Here is a 14,222-nt window from a genome sequence, read left to right as displayed (position 1 = left end):
TATGAAATCTATTTGGACCTGAGTATCCTGATATGATTCAATGTCCATATATTCTTGAAGTATAAGTATAAGTCTATGTAAACTAGATGCTGTTAGTTTATTCTTGAGATATCCAGTCCAGCCTATCTGTATAGAAACATCTTGTGTTGTTCAATTTTCTTAGGGTACCATGTTTTCTAATTAAGAGATTCATCATGTAAATTAAGTAATGGGTAACTTCCTATAGTTGTGTCAAGAACTGTTAGTCAATCCAGGTTTCTGTTGGTACTCTACAAATAAGTTTTATAACAAATTTCTCATTGGAAAAAGAACTATTTCTACAATAATTATCAAGGTTATGTTGTAAGGATAGGTCTCCTGAGTTTATAAGTATTTATGATACTGCTCAAGTGCCTTCAAAATATCCCTGTTTGCTACTAAAACAATATTATTAAAATCCCTCATAATGATTTTAATTAATCTATTCTATTTTTAGATTTTAAATAAATAGCCAACATTTAATCAAATTTAGGGCCTTAATTAGATATCAGCGGATGGGTTACTCCATCACAACAGGGATGGATATCCTGTCTGCCGAAATATAAATGCCATAATATTCTATGTGATTTAGATTTTGACGGACAGGATATCCGTCACCGTTGTGACGGAGTAACCCATCACTAATATCTAAATCAGTCCCTTGATTTGTTCTACATAATATATAATATTCAACCTTACCTTTAAGGAGAATATTATTACCATTACATTTAAAAATTGTATTTAATCCCATTTAAGCATTAATGAAGGCGGGCAACATAGTGGGAGGATTAGAAGTGTAACGTAAGCGCTCTAAATACTACATCTGTGATAAAGATACACAGGAGGCATTAGGTGAGGTACTTTTCGTAGAAACATATGAAATAATATACACTATTACTGTAGTTTTGCAAGAGTCGCTATTGTTGAAATGGAGGAATCTTCAGGGTAATTAGAAACGAAAGCAATTAGTGAATGAAATCAAAGATTTAGGGAGTCATTACAATGGTGGTCGGACTTTCGACTGACCGCCATCGTTGCGGTAGTGGGACCGGCCGCCTACGAGACGGCCTACCTACCAACCGCATTATGATCGCAGGCCCTATTTTTTGCATTGCGGCGGGGATGCAGTCAGCAGCTCCCGCCGCTATGCAAAAAAAAAGGCACTTGCATATAACTACACTACGTGGCAGGCACCATGCGGTGCCTGCCACATGGGGCAGGGATATGTAGGGGGGCACAATAGGTACCCCCCAGTGTCCTTGCCCCCACCCCAGGGATTGCGGGCCCCCAAATCCGTTTCCGCCAGCCGTTTTGTGGCAGGTTGACCGACACAGAACGACCGGTGGAAAAGGGATATTATAATCGCTACTGCGGTGCCCTGCTGGCACCGCTGCAAAGCTGGCCTTCCGGGGAGGTCGACAGGCGGTCAGAAAAAGACCGCCTGTCGGGACCTTGGCGGTCGGTCTTTCCGACCGACACCTGTCCGCCCGCCATAGTTATCTGGCGGGCGGAAAACCTAATTCCGATGGCGGAGGGCCCGCCACCGACAGGCTGCCATTGGCGGGCCCTCCGCCATCGTAATGAGGCCCTAAGTGACAAAAGCATCTCGTGGGAGGAATCATCATCTACCATTGGGTTTCCCAGTAAAATGTAATCTGTAATTGGTGCATGATCAGAGATGAAATACATCCGGTCTCTGTCTTTACTAGAGCAGCATTAATCTAGTTACTAGTAAAGAGCTAATCAATTCATTGTAAAGAGCAGAAACAGATGTAAGTTCTTTTGAAATTGAATTGCAAATTCACCATGTGTCAGATAAAGCTATATAATTACTCTCATGTTTAAAAGCTTAACACGTTTTGTCAGGATGAAATATATATTTAAGTTTTCTGTTGAGAAAGGGATGAAACTGTTGATTGTAGTTCTATAGCTATAAATAAATTCTCATTTTTATTGATGGCCAACTTCAACTTAATTTTGTTCCAGAAAGTCTGATTACACTGCACTGTATGCATTCAGCATAGTTAAGACGATTTTGTAAAAGGGAACTAAAAGATTCAGTTGCTCTCCTTATCATGCTCCTTAGATATAATCTCAATATTTATGAATGTATGGCATAGCATTACAGCTCCATCCTTATGGGTGACAGCAGAAGAAATGAAGACTTTATCAAGTAGATGCCTCTTTTAACTCTTGAGTTGCAACTTTATTAGTGTGTGAAACTTGTAATGGGGATGGAAGTGTTAAGCTTAGATAAAAAGATCAAAGCCCTCTCTCTGCTTTTCATTGGGATTACCCAAATCGCTTATGATACAAGATACAATATTAAACATAACAACATGAAATATCTGTAAATAGCATGTCACTACCCACTGACAGAAACAAGATAGGGGAGGATAGAGAGCATAATAGAGTTTGAAAAGGTAGCAGAAAACTAACATATAGTAAACACAATATAATCAAAATGGACGATAAACAGATTAAATTGAGGATTTTGTATATTAAAATATCAAATTAAACTATAGGTCACTTTTGGGAATGACTGGAATAAAAAAGTTAATGCCGAGTGCCCATTTACTTAAAGATAATAACCTTGTTTCTTTTTCTTAATTATATTCTTTCTTTAAATTACATAACAGTGCCTTGTCAAGATGCCGACAACTTTCAAATTCTGTACCAAATTGTAATACCTAAACGTTTGACTCTGTGTTAGTCAAATTCTGATTTCATTCAATCTTTTAAAGCTTATACAAAATGTCAAGAATTGCATTAAAACTCTTTGTGAAGAGTGAGCTCCCAGAATCAACTACGATGGGAAAATGATTTGCCTGTGAACTGGTCTACTGAAATATGATATAAAACATGGTCTGATTGTAATGTTTTCCATAGTGAAGTCGATACAAGAGATTGATGAATGTTTTAATAGGTGTCTCTAACATGAATTAAATGTTGATAGGATTTAGCTATGCCACCCCCTTCATAAAAGATATGCTCTTTTGGTGTAATTTGAAGGGTAGCATGGGAAAAAACATCGATGGAACAGACATAGGATGCAGAAACATAAACTCTAAAACATTGATTACATAGCTATCATTCAAAAATGTACCCCATAACAATTTCGGCTTGCACGTTATCACACCTGCCCCCAAATATGCCAACACTGTTGATACAATAAATAGTAAATTCAGCTTTTCATACAGTATGTGGCATTTGGTTGTGTTTGAACCTTGGAATTTAAAACAGATTGGGAGTTTTGAAGGGAGATACTTAGACTTGAAAGATGGTTTGCAGTCTATGTTTCTGAGGCAATTTGTATCATGTATCCTTATGAAAGGAGTTTGGTCCTGACAGGGAGCTTGGTCAGGTTTTAGGTGCATATGTAGTCATCCTAAGGCCGTAACAGCTGAATTTCCAAGTGACATAAAGGCAATCAATATATCTTGTGTGAAGGAGGCTTGCCTATGAAACATTTTAACAGTTGACTGCTGCTCCAAAGATCAAACCCCCACTGGATTTTAATTAGCTAATGATCACCATCAAAACATACGCATTTCTTCCCCTCGTGGTACATTTTTTCGGAAATCCCCAGTCCGGCTTGCTTTTGCTCTACTGATTGTCGTTTTCTGTATTGCAGATTGAAGCCCTGATCATAGAGATGCAAGATGCAGACTCTGGAATAAAGACGCACACCCAACGCCTGATGATCACCACCATTCCTCACGCTATAACAGGTAACAAAGATTAACCTCTGGTTTGAAATTAAGAAAACCCAAATGCCACCCTGTCAGCCCATGCACTGCACCGAAGAACTGTCCTGTTGTTTCAGGGCATGAATATTCAATGAACGCGCTAAAGACTATTTAGGGCACAAGAGGTGAAAGTTTCATTAGTGTTTGAGGGTAAGAGACTCAGAGAGTAGACCACAGAAGGAGTTAGGCATGGCTGCACTTTGCCCTTCCTTGCACATGGAGGTAACATTAGAACCGGCCAAACTGTGTTCCTTGTGTAATTTTCCACACTGCATAGGCCTTAGCTGCTTATGCTTTAGTGCAGGTTGTTAACGGGGCGCCTGACAGGGCTAACGCTATCCGGCCTGCCCTCTGCACTTTCTGCTTAATTTGATCATTGTGTAGGCCCCAACAGATTCTGTACAAGTGGCCACTGTCCAAACGAGAAAGAAGATTTGTATGTTTGCAACTTATTTTCCTTTTTGCACATACTGGTAACATCAGAACCGGTCAAACTGCTTTCCAAAGCTATCCGTCCTGTCCTATGGCCACTGGCCAAATAAGAATAAAGATCCGTATGGGTGCACTTTCCGTATCCTCTTGCACACGCTGGCAATACTAGGTTTAGCTAAATTGCACTTGTGCATACTGATTGTATACGATTGACTATATCACTCTTGATTTTTGTCTATTCATCTGCACAGATCTGTATTTTTAAATGAGGTTTATTGTTTGCCTAATAAACTAATATTTACTAAAGAAAAGAAATTCGGAAGGAGTGAGGCATGTGTGTGAGTCTCAAGAGGAAATGCGGGTTTTCACTCAGCACTGCAGATAGCAAAACTAATGTAATCTACATATCTGATTAAATATTTGAAAATTAGCAACCACGCATTTTGTATGGTGATCATTTCAAAGTAAATCATTTCAAGGAATATGTGGTAATGTTCGTATGAAATTATGGTAAATTGTGTATTTTTACAATGTTTATCTCTGCTATTGATTTGACTTCTATAATTTAATAGGTGTGTATGACTCTTGGCAGTCATCTACATGGTGTTATTGTCCCTACAGTGGGAGTTACTTAGGCAGAGAGTTGGGCAGGGTTGTGTATAGGGTTGCAACCTGTCCGTTTTATTTACCAGCACCACCCGTATTTTGATGTCCAATCCACTGCAAAAATATGCCAAATCACATAAGGTCAGTATTTTTAGCCCTTATCTGTACATATTTCAAAGGCAGCTATAAATAGAAAGCACTTTTAAACAGTGGCGGCTGCCACCGAGTAGCATGGGTAGGGTGAGAGGGAAGAAAAGAGATATAGATTTAAAAAGTTAGTTACCTTGAGGCAGGACCTCCACCTCGATTTGCTTTGTGTCATCCTCTACTGTTCCTGCTTGAAGCACGAAGCACACCCAGGCTCCCCTAAGCCAATCACACCGCTGAAATGCAGCATTGTGATTGGTCTTAGCGCTGTGTTTCGGTGCTCAGACAAGCAGTGGGACCCTGTGCATGTTCCTCACCAGGCTGTGTATTGCAGCCTGGTGGGGAACATGCAAAGTGCGCATGACTGTTTGGCTGGCCCAAGACGGCAGGCCAAACCGTCATGCGCACTTAAAAGGCCCACCATTTCTCCCTTTGCTGGCAGTGATGACATCCAAGCCCGCCCCATTAACCTGCCCTGACAATAGAAAAATAAAATGATGATAATGTAGTGTTATTATCATTTTATTTTTCCTTTTTCTACTGCTCAAAATTCTCCGCCTTAGCGGAGGAGCCGCTGCTGCTTTTAAATGTGTTCAAGAGCTGCATTAACAATCCTTGATTAATAATTAAATCCCGGAACTGGTCCTGGGAAGCTTGTGTCTGGTCCAGGGAAGACTTGACCTGGCAGTTCGGGCTGGACTGTTCCCATGAGGAACAGGGTTAAGACTGATTTGCATATGGCTGGGTCCAAACTGGGGTGGCATAGTGAGCAAAAGGAAGATGGATTAAACCCAGATCTGTTGACTGGGAATGAGTGGTTGCAAAGTTTCAGCACTCCATCCATCATTTTGCTGTGTTTGTAATAATTAAAGTAAACAAAGGCAGAAAAGTCATGTTACAAATTAATGCATACACTTTTATTTAAAGCCCTTTTTAGTGTCACGTTGGGCCTTTGCAGACTCTTAAAACAGCATCAAATGGCTGGTATTTTTATCTTGGAAAGGTGGTAATAGTTAAGTACCTTGCCCGAACACCCATGTATGTGTCTAAATGGCGGTGGGCACTGTTGCTATGGATCTCCATATGGTAGAGTACCATTTCAGATATTGCAGCCTACCCCAATACCTGTTTAAGCTCTCAGCCATCACAGGCTGGCTTAGAGTAGCACCTCATCTGAGGATGGGGTGATTCAGGGTTTTGTGTCTTTCCCAGCACTCCTGTATCCATTCAGTGGCGTGTGTGAGTATTGCAAGTATTGCTTGCTTGTTGTGGATTTCCCTACTGTTGGAAATGGCCCTTTTTGAAGGGTCTCCCCCAAACATTTTGCATTCCTCCACCTACTTTTTGCTGAATTTTTTTTGTTGGCCTTAGGACTCTGTGCACTTTACAACTGTTAACCAGTGCTAAAGTGCTTGTGCTCTCTCCCTAAAGCATGGTAACACTGGCATATACCCAATTGGCATTTTTAGTTTCCTTTTAGTCCCTACTAAAGTGGTACTATAAGTGCCCAAGGCTTGTAAATTAAATGCTACTAGTCGACCTGCATTACTGATTGTGCCATCCACTTAAGTAGCCCTTTAAATATGTTGCAGGCCTGCCATTTCGACTTGCCAAAATAAACCTTTTGTCAGGCCCAAACCTTCCTTTTTAAACATATAAGTCACCCCTATTGTAGGCCTTGGAGAGCTCAGAGGGCAGTTTGCAATGTATTTAAAAAACAGGACATGCAGTTTTAAATTTTACATGTCCTGGTAGTGAAAAACTCTTATATTCGTTTTTCACTACTGCAAGGCCTATCTCTCCCATAGGATAACATTGGAGTTGCTTTATTGCATTTTATAAGTGTAATTCCCAAATGGAAAGACATAACTCCTTCAAGTTTGGTGTCTCTGGAATCACAATTTTAAATCCTAACTTATGGTGAAGTCAGATTTTGAATAACAATTCTGAATATGCCACTTTTAGAAAGTTGGCATTTTCTTGCCTTAGCCATTTGATTTCTGCAGCCTTTCTCTGGTCACCTGACTGGGTGTAGTTTGCAGTTGGGCTTTGTGTATTCTTCCTAGACAGCCACACACAATGGGAGCTTAGGTGTGACTGAGTGGGCCATCACTCGCAGGATGAGAAGGAGGATGTGGGCCCAGCGTCACTTACATCTGAAAAAATGCTGTGTCCTGTCTCCACACAAAGGGCTGCATATCCCCTGTAGTTAGTCTGGAACCAGAGCAGTGATGGCAGGGCATCTGTGGACTTCAAAGGTGTGCCTCTAGAAGCTTCTCCCCACTTTAAAGGTTCAAACATTCCAGACCTGTGGATACTCTGCAAGGGAAAAGGACTGCTGTGCTGCTGAAGGACTGCCACTCTGCTGGACTGCACTCTGCGGGACTCCTGCTTTGCTGTGCTGATCTGATGCCTGCTGCCCTGTTGCCTGAGTGAGAACGACTGGACCTGCATCTCTTGAACCTAGAACCCAGAGTGACCCCAAGGGCTAGTTGGCCGGCCTCCTGGTGTGAAGCCTCGGGGACATAACAGGCTTCCAACCATCTTGTGCCTGCACCTGGATTCTGCCATCTGTGAGTGCCCAGACAAGTGGTGCCACCCCAGTCCTGGAACCTTGGAAGTGAGCCTAAGCTGTTTGCCAGTGGAACTGACGCATCTTCTCTGCTCAGCAACACATCCTCAAGTAGAGTCAACACATATCCTCTACTGAGCGGTGCATCCCCGAGCATCATTTCTGCTGCTTGGATTGGGCTTGTTGCAAAGGCCCATTTTGGTCACCCCAGTTTTCAAGACCGATGCATCGCCCTGGCGACATGGCACATCTACAGCCCACATTCTCACGTCTCTTGTCGACGGCAGCCTCAATGATGACACCAAACACTGCCTCGCAGCCTTACAGCTCCTCGGAACCAATGAATCGCCATCTGTGTGCAGCATCGCTGACACCAAACTTTGCATTGCAAGCCCTGTTGATGGAGTGCTCGACAATGACGCATCACAACCTCGCACCGCAGCCTCACCGCATTATGGAACCGACACATCGCTCAGGCTGCGCAGTGCATCTTCAATCATGATCCACGCATCGCATTGCAACCAGGATTTAAGGTACTTTGTTCAGCAGGCCTAACTGGGTCCCTGTAGCCGGCCTGCGCTCCATCGCAGCTGGCCTGAACTTGTGACTTTGTCCCGGTCTGGTGCAACCGGATATCTCCAATTCTTGCTTTGTGCTTTTTGCTGCTATTTTCACTAGAAACTTTGAAATTCAATATCTGCGGTTCTACTAATTGGATTTTTGTTGTTTTGATTGTGTTATATTTATTAAAAAACGACTCTATTTTCCGGTTTGGGCTTCTTTTGTGGTGTGTTTTCACTGTTTTACTGTTTGAAGTGCTGCACAAATACTTTACAAATTGCCTCTGAGTTAAGCCTGACTGCTCTGTGTCAAGCTATCATGGGGGTGAGCACAGGCGTACTTGGGGTTTGCTTTTACCTTACCCTGACAAGTAGTGTGGTTGCTGCTTGACCAGGGTATACTCCCCAGTTAACAAACAACCCAATTTCTTACACCTACCATTGGTCATGTCTGACATTATCACGTCTGTGTACATACCCAGTCATTGTGGTTTCCTTCTGATGGAGCCCCCTAAGGTCTTTTGGTTTATTATCTCCCTATCTTCTGGGTGAGTGTGCACAGAAGTTTATGTTGTTAATCACTTTACGTGTCTCCCTGCCCCAATGTGAGATTCTGCTTGTGTTAGTCATTCCCTGTGTCAATGCCAGTATTTTCAAATACAGTCTCATCTCCCCTTTTCCAATACCTATATTTATGTGTCCCCTATTAAAGTGTTTCAGTGTCAGCGACTTCCTATCTCGATATGAGTGTGTCCTTGAGCCAGTAGCATGGTATCCCTGTGAAACTGTCCTTGTCTTTTTTGTTTGGTTTTAGGTTACCCTTGGATCTGTGATATCCTTCCTTCATATCACTGTGTGCTAGTGTTAGGATATTCCTGTAACACTGTTGATGACTCTATCTCATCTTCTGTATCACCTGATTCTTGTGTGTCTTGCCAGCATGTATCTCTCTTTAAACATGCCAGTGTATCTGTGACCCACTGCTGGTGTGTCCATATCCCCTTCTATGTCTCCATGCCCCAATTCAGATTTCCCCTTTGCCAGTAATCTTCTGCGGTGACTTTAGTCTTTCTGTTCCCATATTAACGTCAGCTAATACAAGTGTATTGTTATCAGTCAAAACAGTCTTTATTTCGAATATTTCATCTTAAAAGACATTTAAAATTCATCAAATACAATTAAAAAGTTAATGTATTATTTATAACAATTGAGACTAAAAGCTATTTAATAAATAACAGGTTAAGATCAATAAAAAAGTATTAAACATACATAGACTTTGACTTGAGATTCATTCTACAGTTGGGGGTAATGCTACGCTATAGTATGTATAACCAGTGGTAAAATTTCATCTTTTCCGTATAAGCCACGCCCAACTAATATATTTGGCTAGACCGATGACCATTGTTATCACAGTGATGTTCTCTGTGATTCCCATGTCCACAGTGTAAGAGTAGGCCTGTTGCAGTATTGGTGTGTCTCCGCTTATCCTGGTATCAATGGGTATCGCTTGCAATGTTGGTGTTCACATCCTCCCTGTTCCACTGAAAGTGGCTCTTGGTCCCTATGACAGTGCCCATCTTCCCATCACAGTGTACATGTCTGCCTGTCCAGGTGTCAGTGTTGGAGTCTGTAATGGGTCACTGAGCACTCCAGACTTACCTCCTCTCCATGCGCATGAACTTGCATAGTACCCCTCATCAAGTTTCGTTTAAGACATAGAGAGGGTTGTTTTGGTTCCATTTCTATGATGTTTTTAGCTGCTCTCTTGGCCATACCGAGAAGGGTGGCCTTGGCTACATCATTGTGATGGTGGTTTTTGTCAAATACTAAATGGCGTGAAGTTACTGACTGGTTCGCTGCCGATTGGGCGCAAGGTACACTAACATGTCTACTATTAGTCTGGGTCACATTTAGTGGTTTCTGGTGCAGTAACCCTGTATCGAACCGTTGTGTTCAGAATACACATACAATTGTTTACTTCTTGAACAAACTAATACACAAACATGGTAATGGACCTTAGTTAAATAAAAATGTGATTATTCTAAACAAAGTGCACGTCTGTATTGTTGTAAGGAGAAGCACATGCTTAGAAGTTCTACATTAGTATACGATCCAACATACTTAATTTGCAGTTAAGTAGATGTTCATATTCATGAGCTCTATTTTTGTGAGAATGGCCTCCAATGGGAAAGTATTCAGCTCCACTACAATCAAACTTAACAGGTTTAAGGAGGGATAACAACCTTTCATAAAACTGCAGTTTACAATAGTAGGTCAATCTTACATACCTTCAGGCTCCAGATAGTATCAAAAGTTGAAAAAGAACAGTTTATATTCATTTGTGAGGGCAGCTTGAAATATTATTCGCTCTTGCTACTGCTGCTGGTGGTCAAATATCACTGCTGGTCAAGTGTGACATAAATTCACCATTCTCTTCACCGAGACTACACCACCATGCTACCTCAGTCATGGGATTTATCAAAGACGCGTTCAGGATGCCATCTATTTCTGCTGGAACTCATTGTGACTGTCTGACTTACTGTTATTCCTGAGCCAATCCCCATTGCACATCACCTGCCTTCTACTGTCAGACCTGCAATCACACCACCATCGGAATTTTTGGGGCGCATGTACCCCAATGTAATTTTGTCCTACTTCCTGCGAACCCAGCCACCAGCTTTTCCAATATATAAATATATAAATTAACTTGCCAAATCAAATGCAAAGAGGAAAATGCTGAAGAAATCAATATCACGGTTCTCAGCACCCTAAAATATTGAAAGAGCAATGCACTACGATTACAGACATTGGCAGAAAAGAGCTTCTAAGTACCTGTGTAGCCTCCGCTGATCCCAATGATCTAAAAATGTATTGTCCAATCTCCCTGCTCCCCTTCCCAGCCAAAGTTCTCGAGAAAGCCATCAACCAGCAGCTCACCAAATTCCTGGAACAAAACCACCTACTGGACACCTCTCAATCAGGATTCCGGCCAACCACAGCTTTGAGACTGTGCTGATTGCCGCCACTGATGAAATCAGAACACTCCTCGACCATGGAGAAACCATGGCCCTGATCCTCCTTGACCTCTCTACGGCGTTCAACACAGTCTCCCACAATATCTGCATCAACAGACTTCACAACATAGGCATACAGCAAAACGCCCTCAAGTGGATCGCCTCTGTCCTCACAGGACGCACACAGAGCATCTGATTGCCTCCCTTCACCTCCGCACCCAAAGACATCATATGCGGCATACCACAAGGATAATTCCTCAGCCCCACCCTGTTCAACATCTACATAACCCCCCTTGATGACGTTGTCAGATCCCATGGTCTCAACATAATCTCCTATGCAGATGACAACCAATTGATCCTCTCGCTCACAGAGGACCCCTCCGATGCCAAATCCAACTTCTGCTCCGCCATGACCAATGTAGCTGAATGGATGAGAGACAATTGCCTCCAACTCAACTCCGACAAAACCAAATCTAAGTGCTGATGTTCAGGAAGAACACCTCCACATGGCACCACAGCAGGTGGCCTGCAGAACTCGGACCCACAATGACCGACCATGCACGCAATTTGGCTTCATCCTCGACAGCCAACTGACCCTGAAACGACAAGTTAACGCAGTCACGTCCTCCTGCTTCCACACACTGCATGCTCTGCAGGATCGTCCGATGGATTCCAACAAACACCAGAAAGTCTGTCACCCAGGCCCTCGTCACCAGCTGCCTCGACTATGACAACGACCTCTATGCGGGCATCTCCACCCAGCTCCTCAGAAGACTCCAGACCACAAAGAATGCTGCAGTCAGACTATCCTGGACCTCCCCAAACAAACCTACATCACCCCCCACCTGAGAGACCTTCACTGGCTCCCCATCCAGATTTTGCCAGTTCAAAATCCTCACACATGCCTACAAAGCCCTCCATGACCTAGGATCTGCCTACCTCAACCACCGACTGAACTTCCACCAACCGGCTAGACGCCTGCACTCCTCTTCACTCGCACAAACTCCACGCATCCATCAGAGCTGTAGCGGTGGCCGCTCCTTCTCCAACATCGCTTCCAAGACCTATAACGACCTTCCCTTCCAGCTCTGTACAGCTCCCTTGCTGGCAGACTTCAGGAAGAGATTCAAGAACTGGCTCTTTGATGGAGACACAGTGCCCAGATACCCCTAGGGGTGACAGTGTTGCTATTTACAAAAGCTGTTTGATTGATTGATTGTGTCAATACAGAAAAAGAACATAAGAATAATATTAGTCACGCCAAAGGTATGTACCTCAAGGTTCAAACAGAGTGGATAGTGTTTGCTCAAAGGAACTCCTTGAAAACCTATCAGGCACCCACTACTGCCTGTCCTCCCTTAAACCCACACTCCCACAGTGAGACTTTACACAGCTGGAAATTACTTTGAACAACCGTGTGACTGAACATCAATTGGATCAGTTAGTAGGCTTCTACAAGTTGTTGAAATCACTCTTCTACTTCATTGATTTCTCCTTATTTATTTGGTGTGTTCAATGGCGTTTGACCCAGTCAGCCACAAATCCCTATGCAATACAGGTTTACTAACCTGCCTCCTTTACTAGGGTAGTAAATTGCTACCGAGGCGATTCGATTTAACATCTTTATTTGGTTTGAAGTAAAATCATAAAAGTGCAAATAACAGTTAACACACCACAGAGGAACGGTCCTTTTCATATCAATGTTACATCTGACATAGAGAGTGCAAAATATGACTTAATGCATTGAGAATATTTTAAAACACTTAGGCAAAAGGTGTCAATATAAAATACAACATGTAAAGTGCAGAATGTAAGCTAAGGTAGCAAATTGCAAACATTAAAAAAAGAGAAAAAACAGGGTGTCACACGGGTCCTGACATGTTCCTATGCTCATCGGGCATAACAAGACAACAGCATAGGCTAGCATTTACAGAACGTGGAGCCAACCAATTTATTATAAAGTGCAAGTGCAATTTGGTGAGTTTAGTGTGGACCTCTAGAGGATTACAAAGTGTCTGAGCAGTTAGGTGTGTTGATGAAGGACGGATTTAAACCTGTCAGCAGGTAATATGTTGCCGCATTGAGGAGACACCTGGTTTGCCAGAGTGTATAAGAATAAAGATCTCCCTCTAGGGTCCGCTATGTTAATATAAAAGAAAGTTGCAAAACACATGAACATCACTCTCAGACCATCACTGTGGCACTAGAAGCCTTGAGTCCGACTAGATCATGTTGGTGCCTTCCCATGAATAAAACAATATGGATAGTTTCCCAGGTTTTTGCCCAACAATGGGGCACTAAACCCACAGTGGAAGTAGATAAAGGTTTGGACCATCAAGAAGTCACATAAGAATATCAGAGGAGGGGTTTATGCGAGTAGGTAAAAAGTTTCCTAAGGGATATGGCTTTCCATATAAAGGAGGCAACACTGAAACTAAAAAAGGGTCCTCCAAAGAACATAGGTATAGAACAGCATGTTTATAGTTCTTGATACTCTTAGTTAAAAACACAGGCTTTAGATGGAGCTTCCTGATGCTAGTATAAAAGTAACAATAAAGCATAAAATGCATTGTTGTTTGGGTGGATCTTCCATCACATGAACATTTAACTGCTGCCTTGGCCATTCTTTTTCCATTTGGGAAGGCTACAACAACATGAATTTTGCCCAGACTTAGTCTTGTTAGGACAAATCAATTATGAGTGTTATATATAAGTGTAAGGTACCTCTAGAAGCCCTCAGTGTGTGCCACAGCTAGATATTTGACTGCTGACTGTTTGATACTATAATTGGCACATCTGGCATCAGCCATTTTTTTGTGTAATGAAAGTTCTAATTCCCTTTAGCTATAGGATGTTAAGTCTTCAGGTTTGTTCAGTATTAGAGGTCTGTTCAATTGGGCTACCTGTCTGGAGATATACAATTCTCTGTGCATTATCTATGCTTAGACCATCCCTTCTAATGGCTTTGGTGAACTTGGTTTCTTCTTTACTCCAAATAGAATGGCACAGCTTGACAGGCCTGATTGCTAAGATATCTTCCAGATGGCACATGCCCAGGTCCATATGTGCTATATAGGCTGGGGTAGATTGTGGTATTGCAAGCAAACACTGAAGAAATATATTC

At 42.3% G+C, this 14,222-nt stretch overlaps 1 protein-coding gene across 1 annotated transcript in view; it reads left to right on the top strand.

Moving 5' to 3' along the window:
- Window positions 1-14,222, top strand: part of RGS9 (regulator of G protein signaling 9) — a 714,724-nt gene that overhangs the window by 201,304 nt on the left and 499,198 nt on the right. The window contains exon 2 of the mRNA XM_085617281.1: window positions 3,653-3,749. Coding sequence (XP_085473407.1) covers window positions 3,653-3,749 — 97 coding nt within the window. The remainder of the gene's footprint in view (window positions 1-3,652; window positions 3,750-14,222) is intronic.

This window comes from Triturus cristatus, chromosome 7, assembly GCF_964204655.1.
Source record: "Triturus cristatus chromosome 7, aTriCri1.1, whole genome shotgun sequence".
Lineage (NCBI taxonomy): Eukaryota > Metazoa > Chordata > Amphibia > Caudata > Salamandridae > Triturus > Triturus cristatus.
This window is presented reverse-complemented; position numbering and strand designations above follow the sequence as displayed.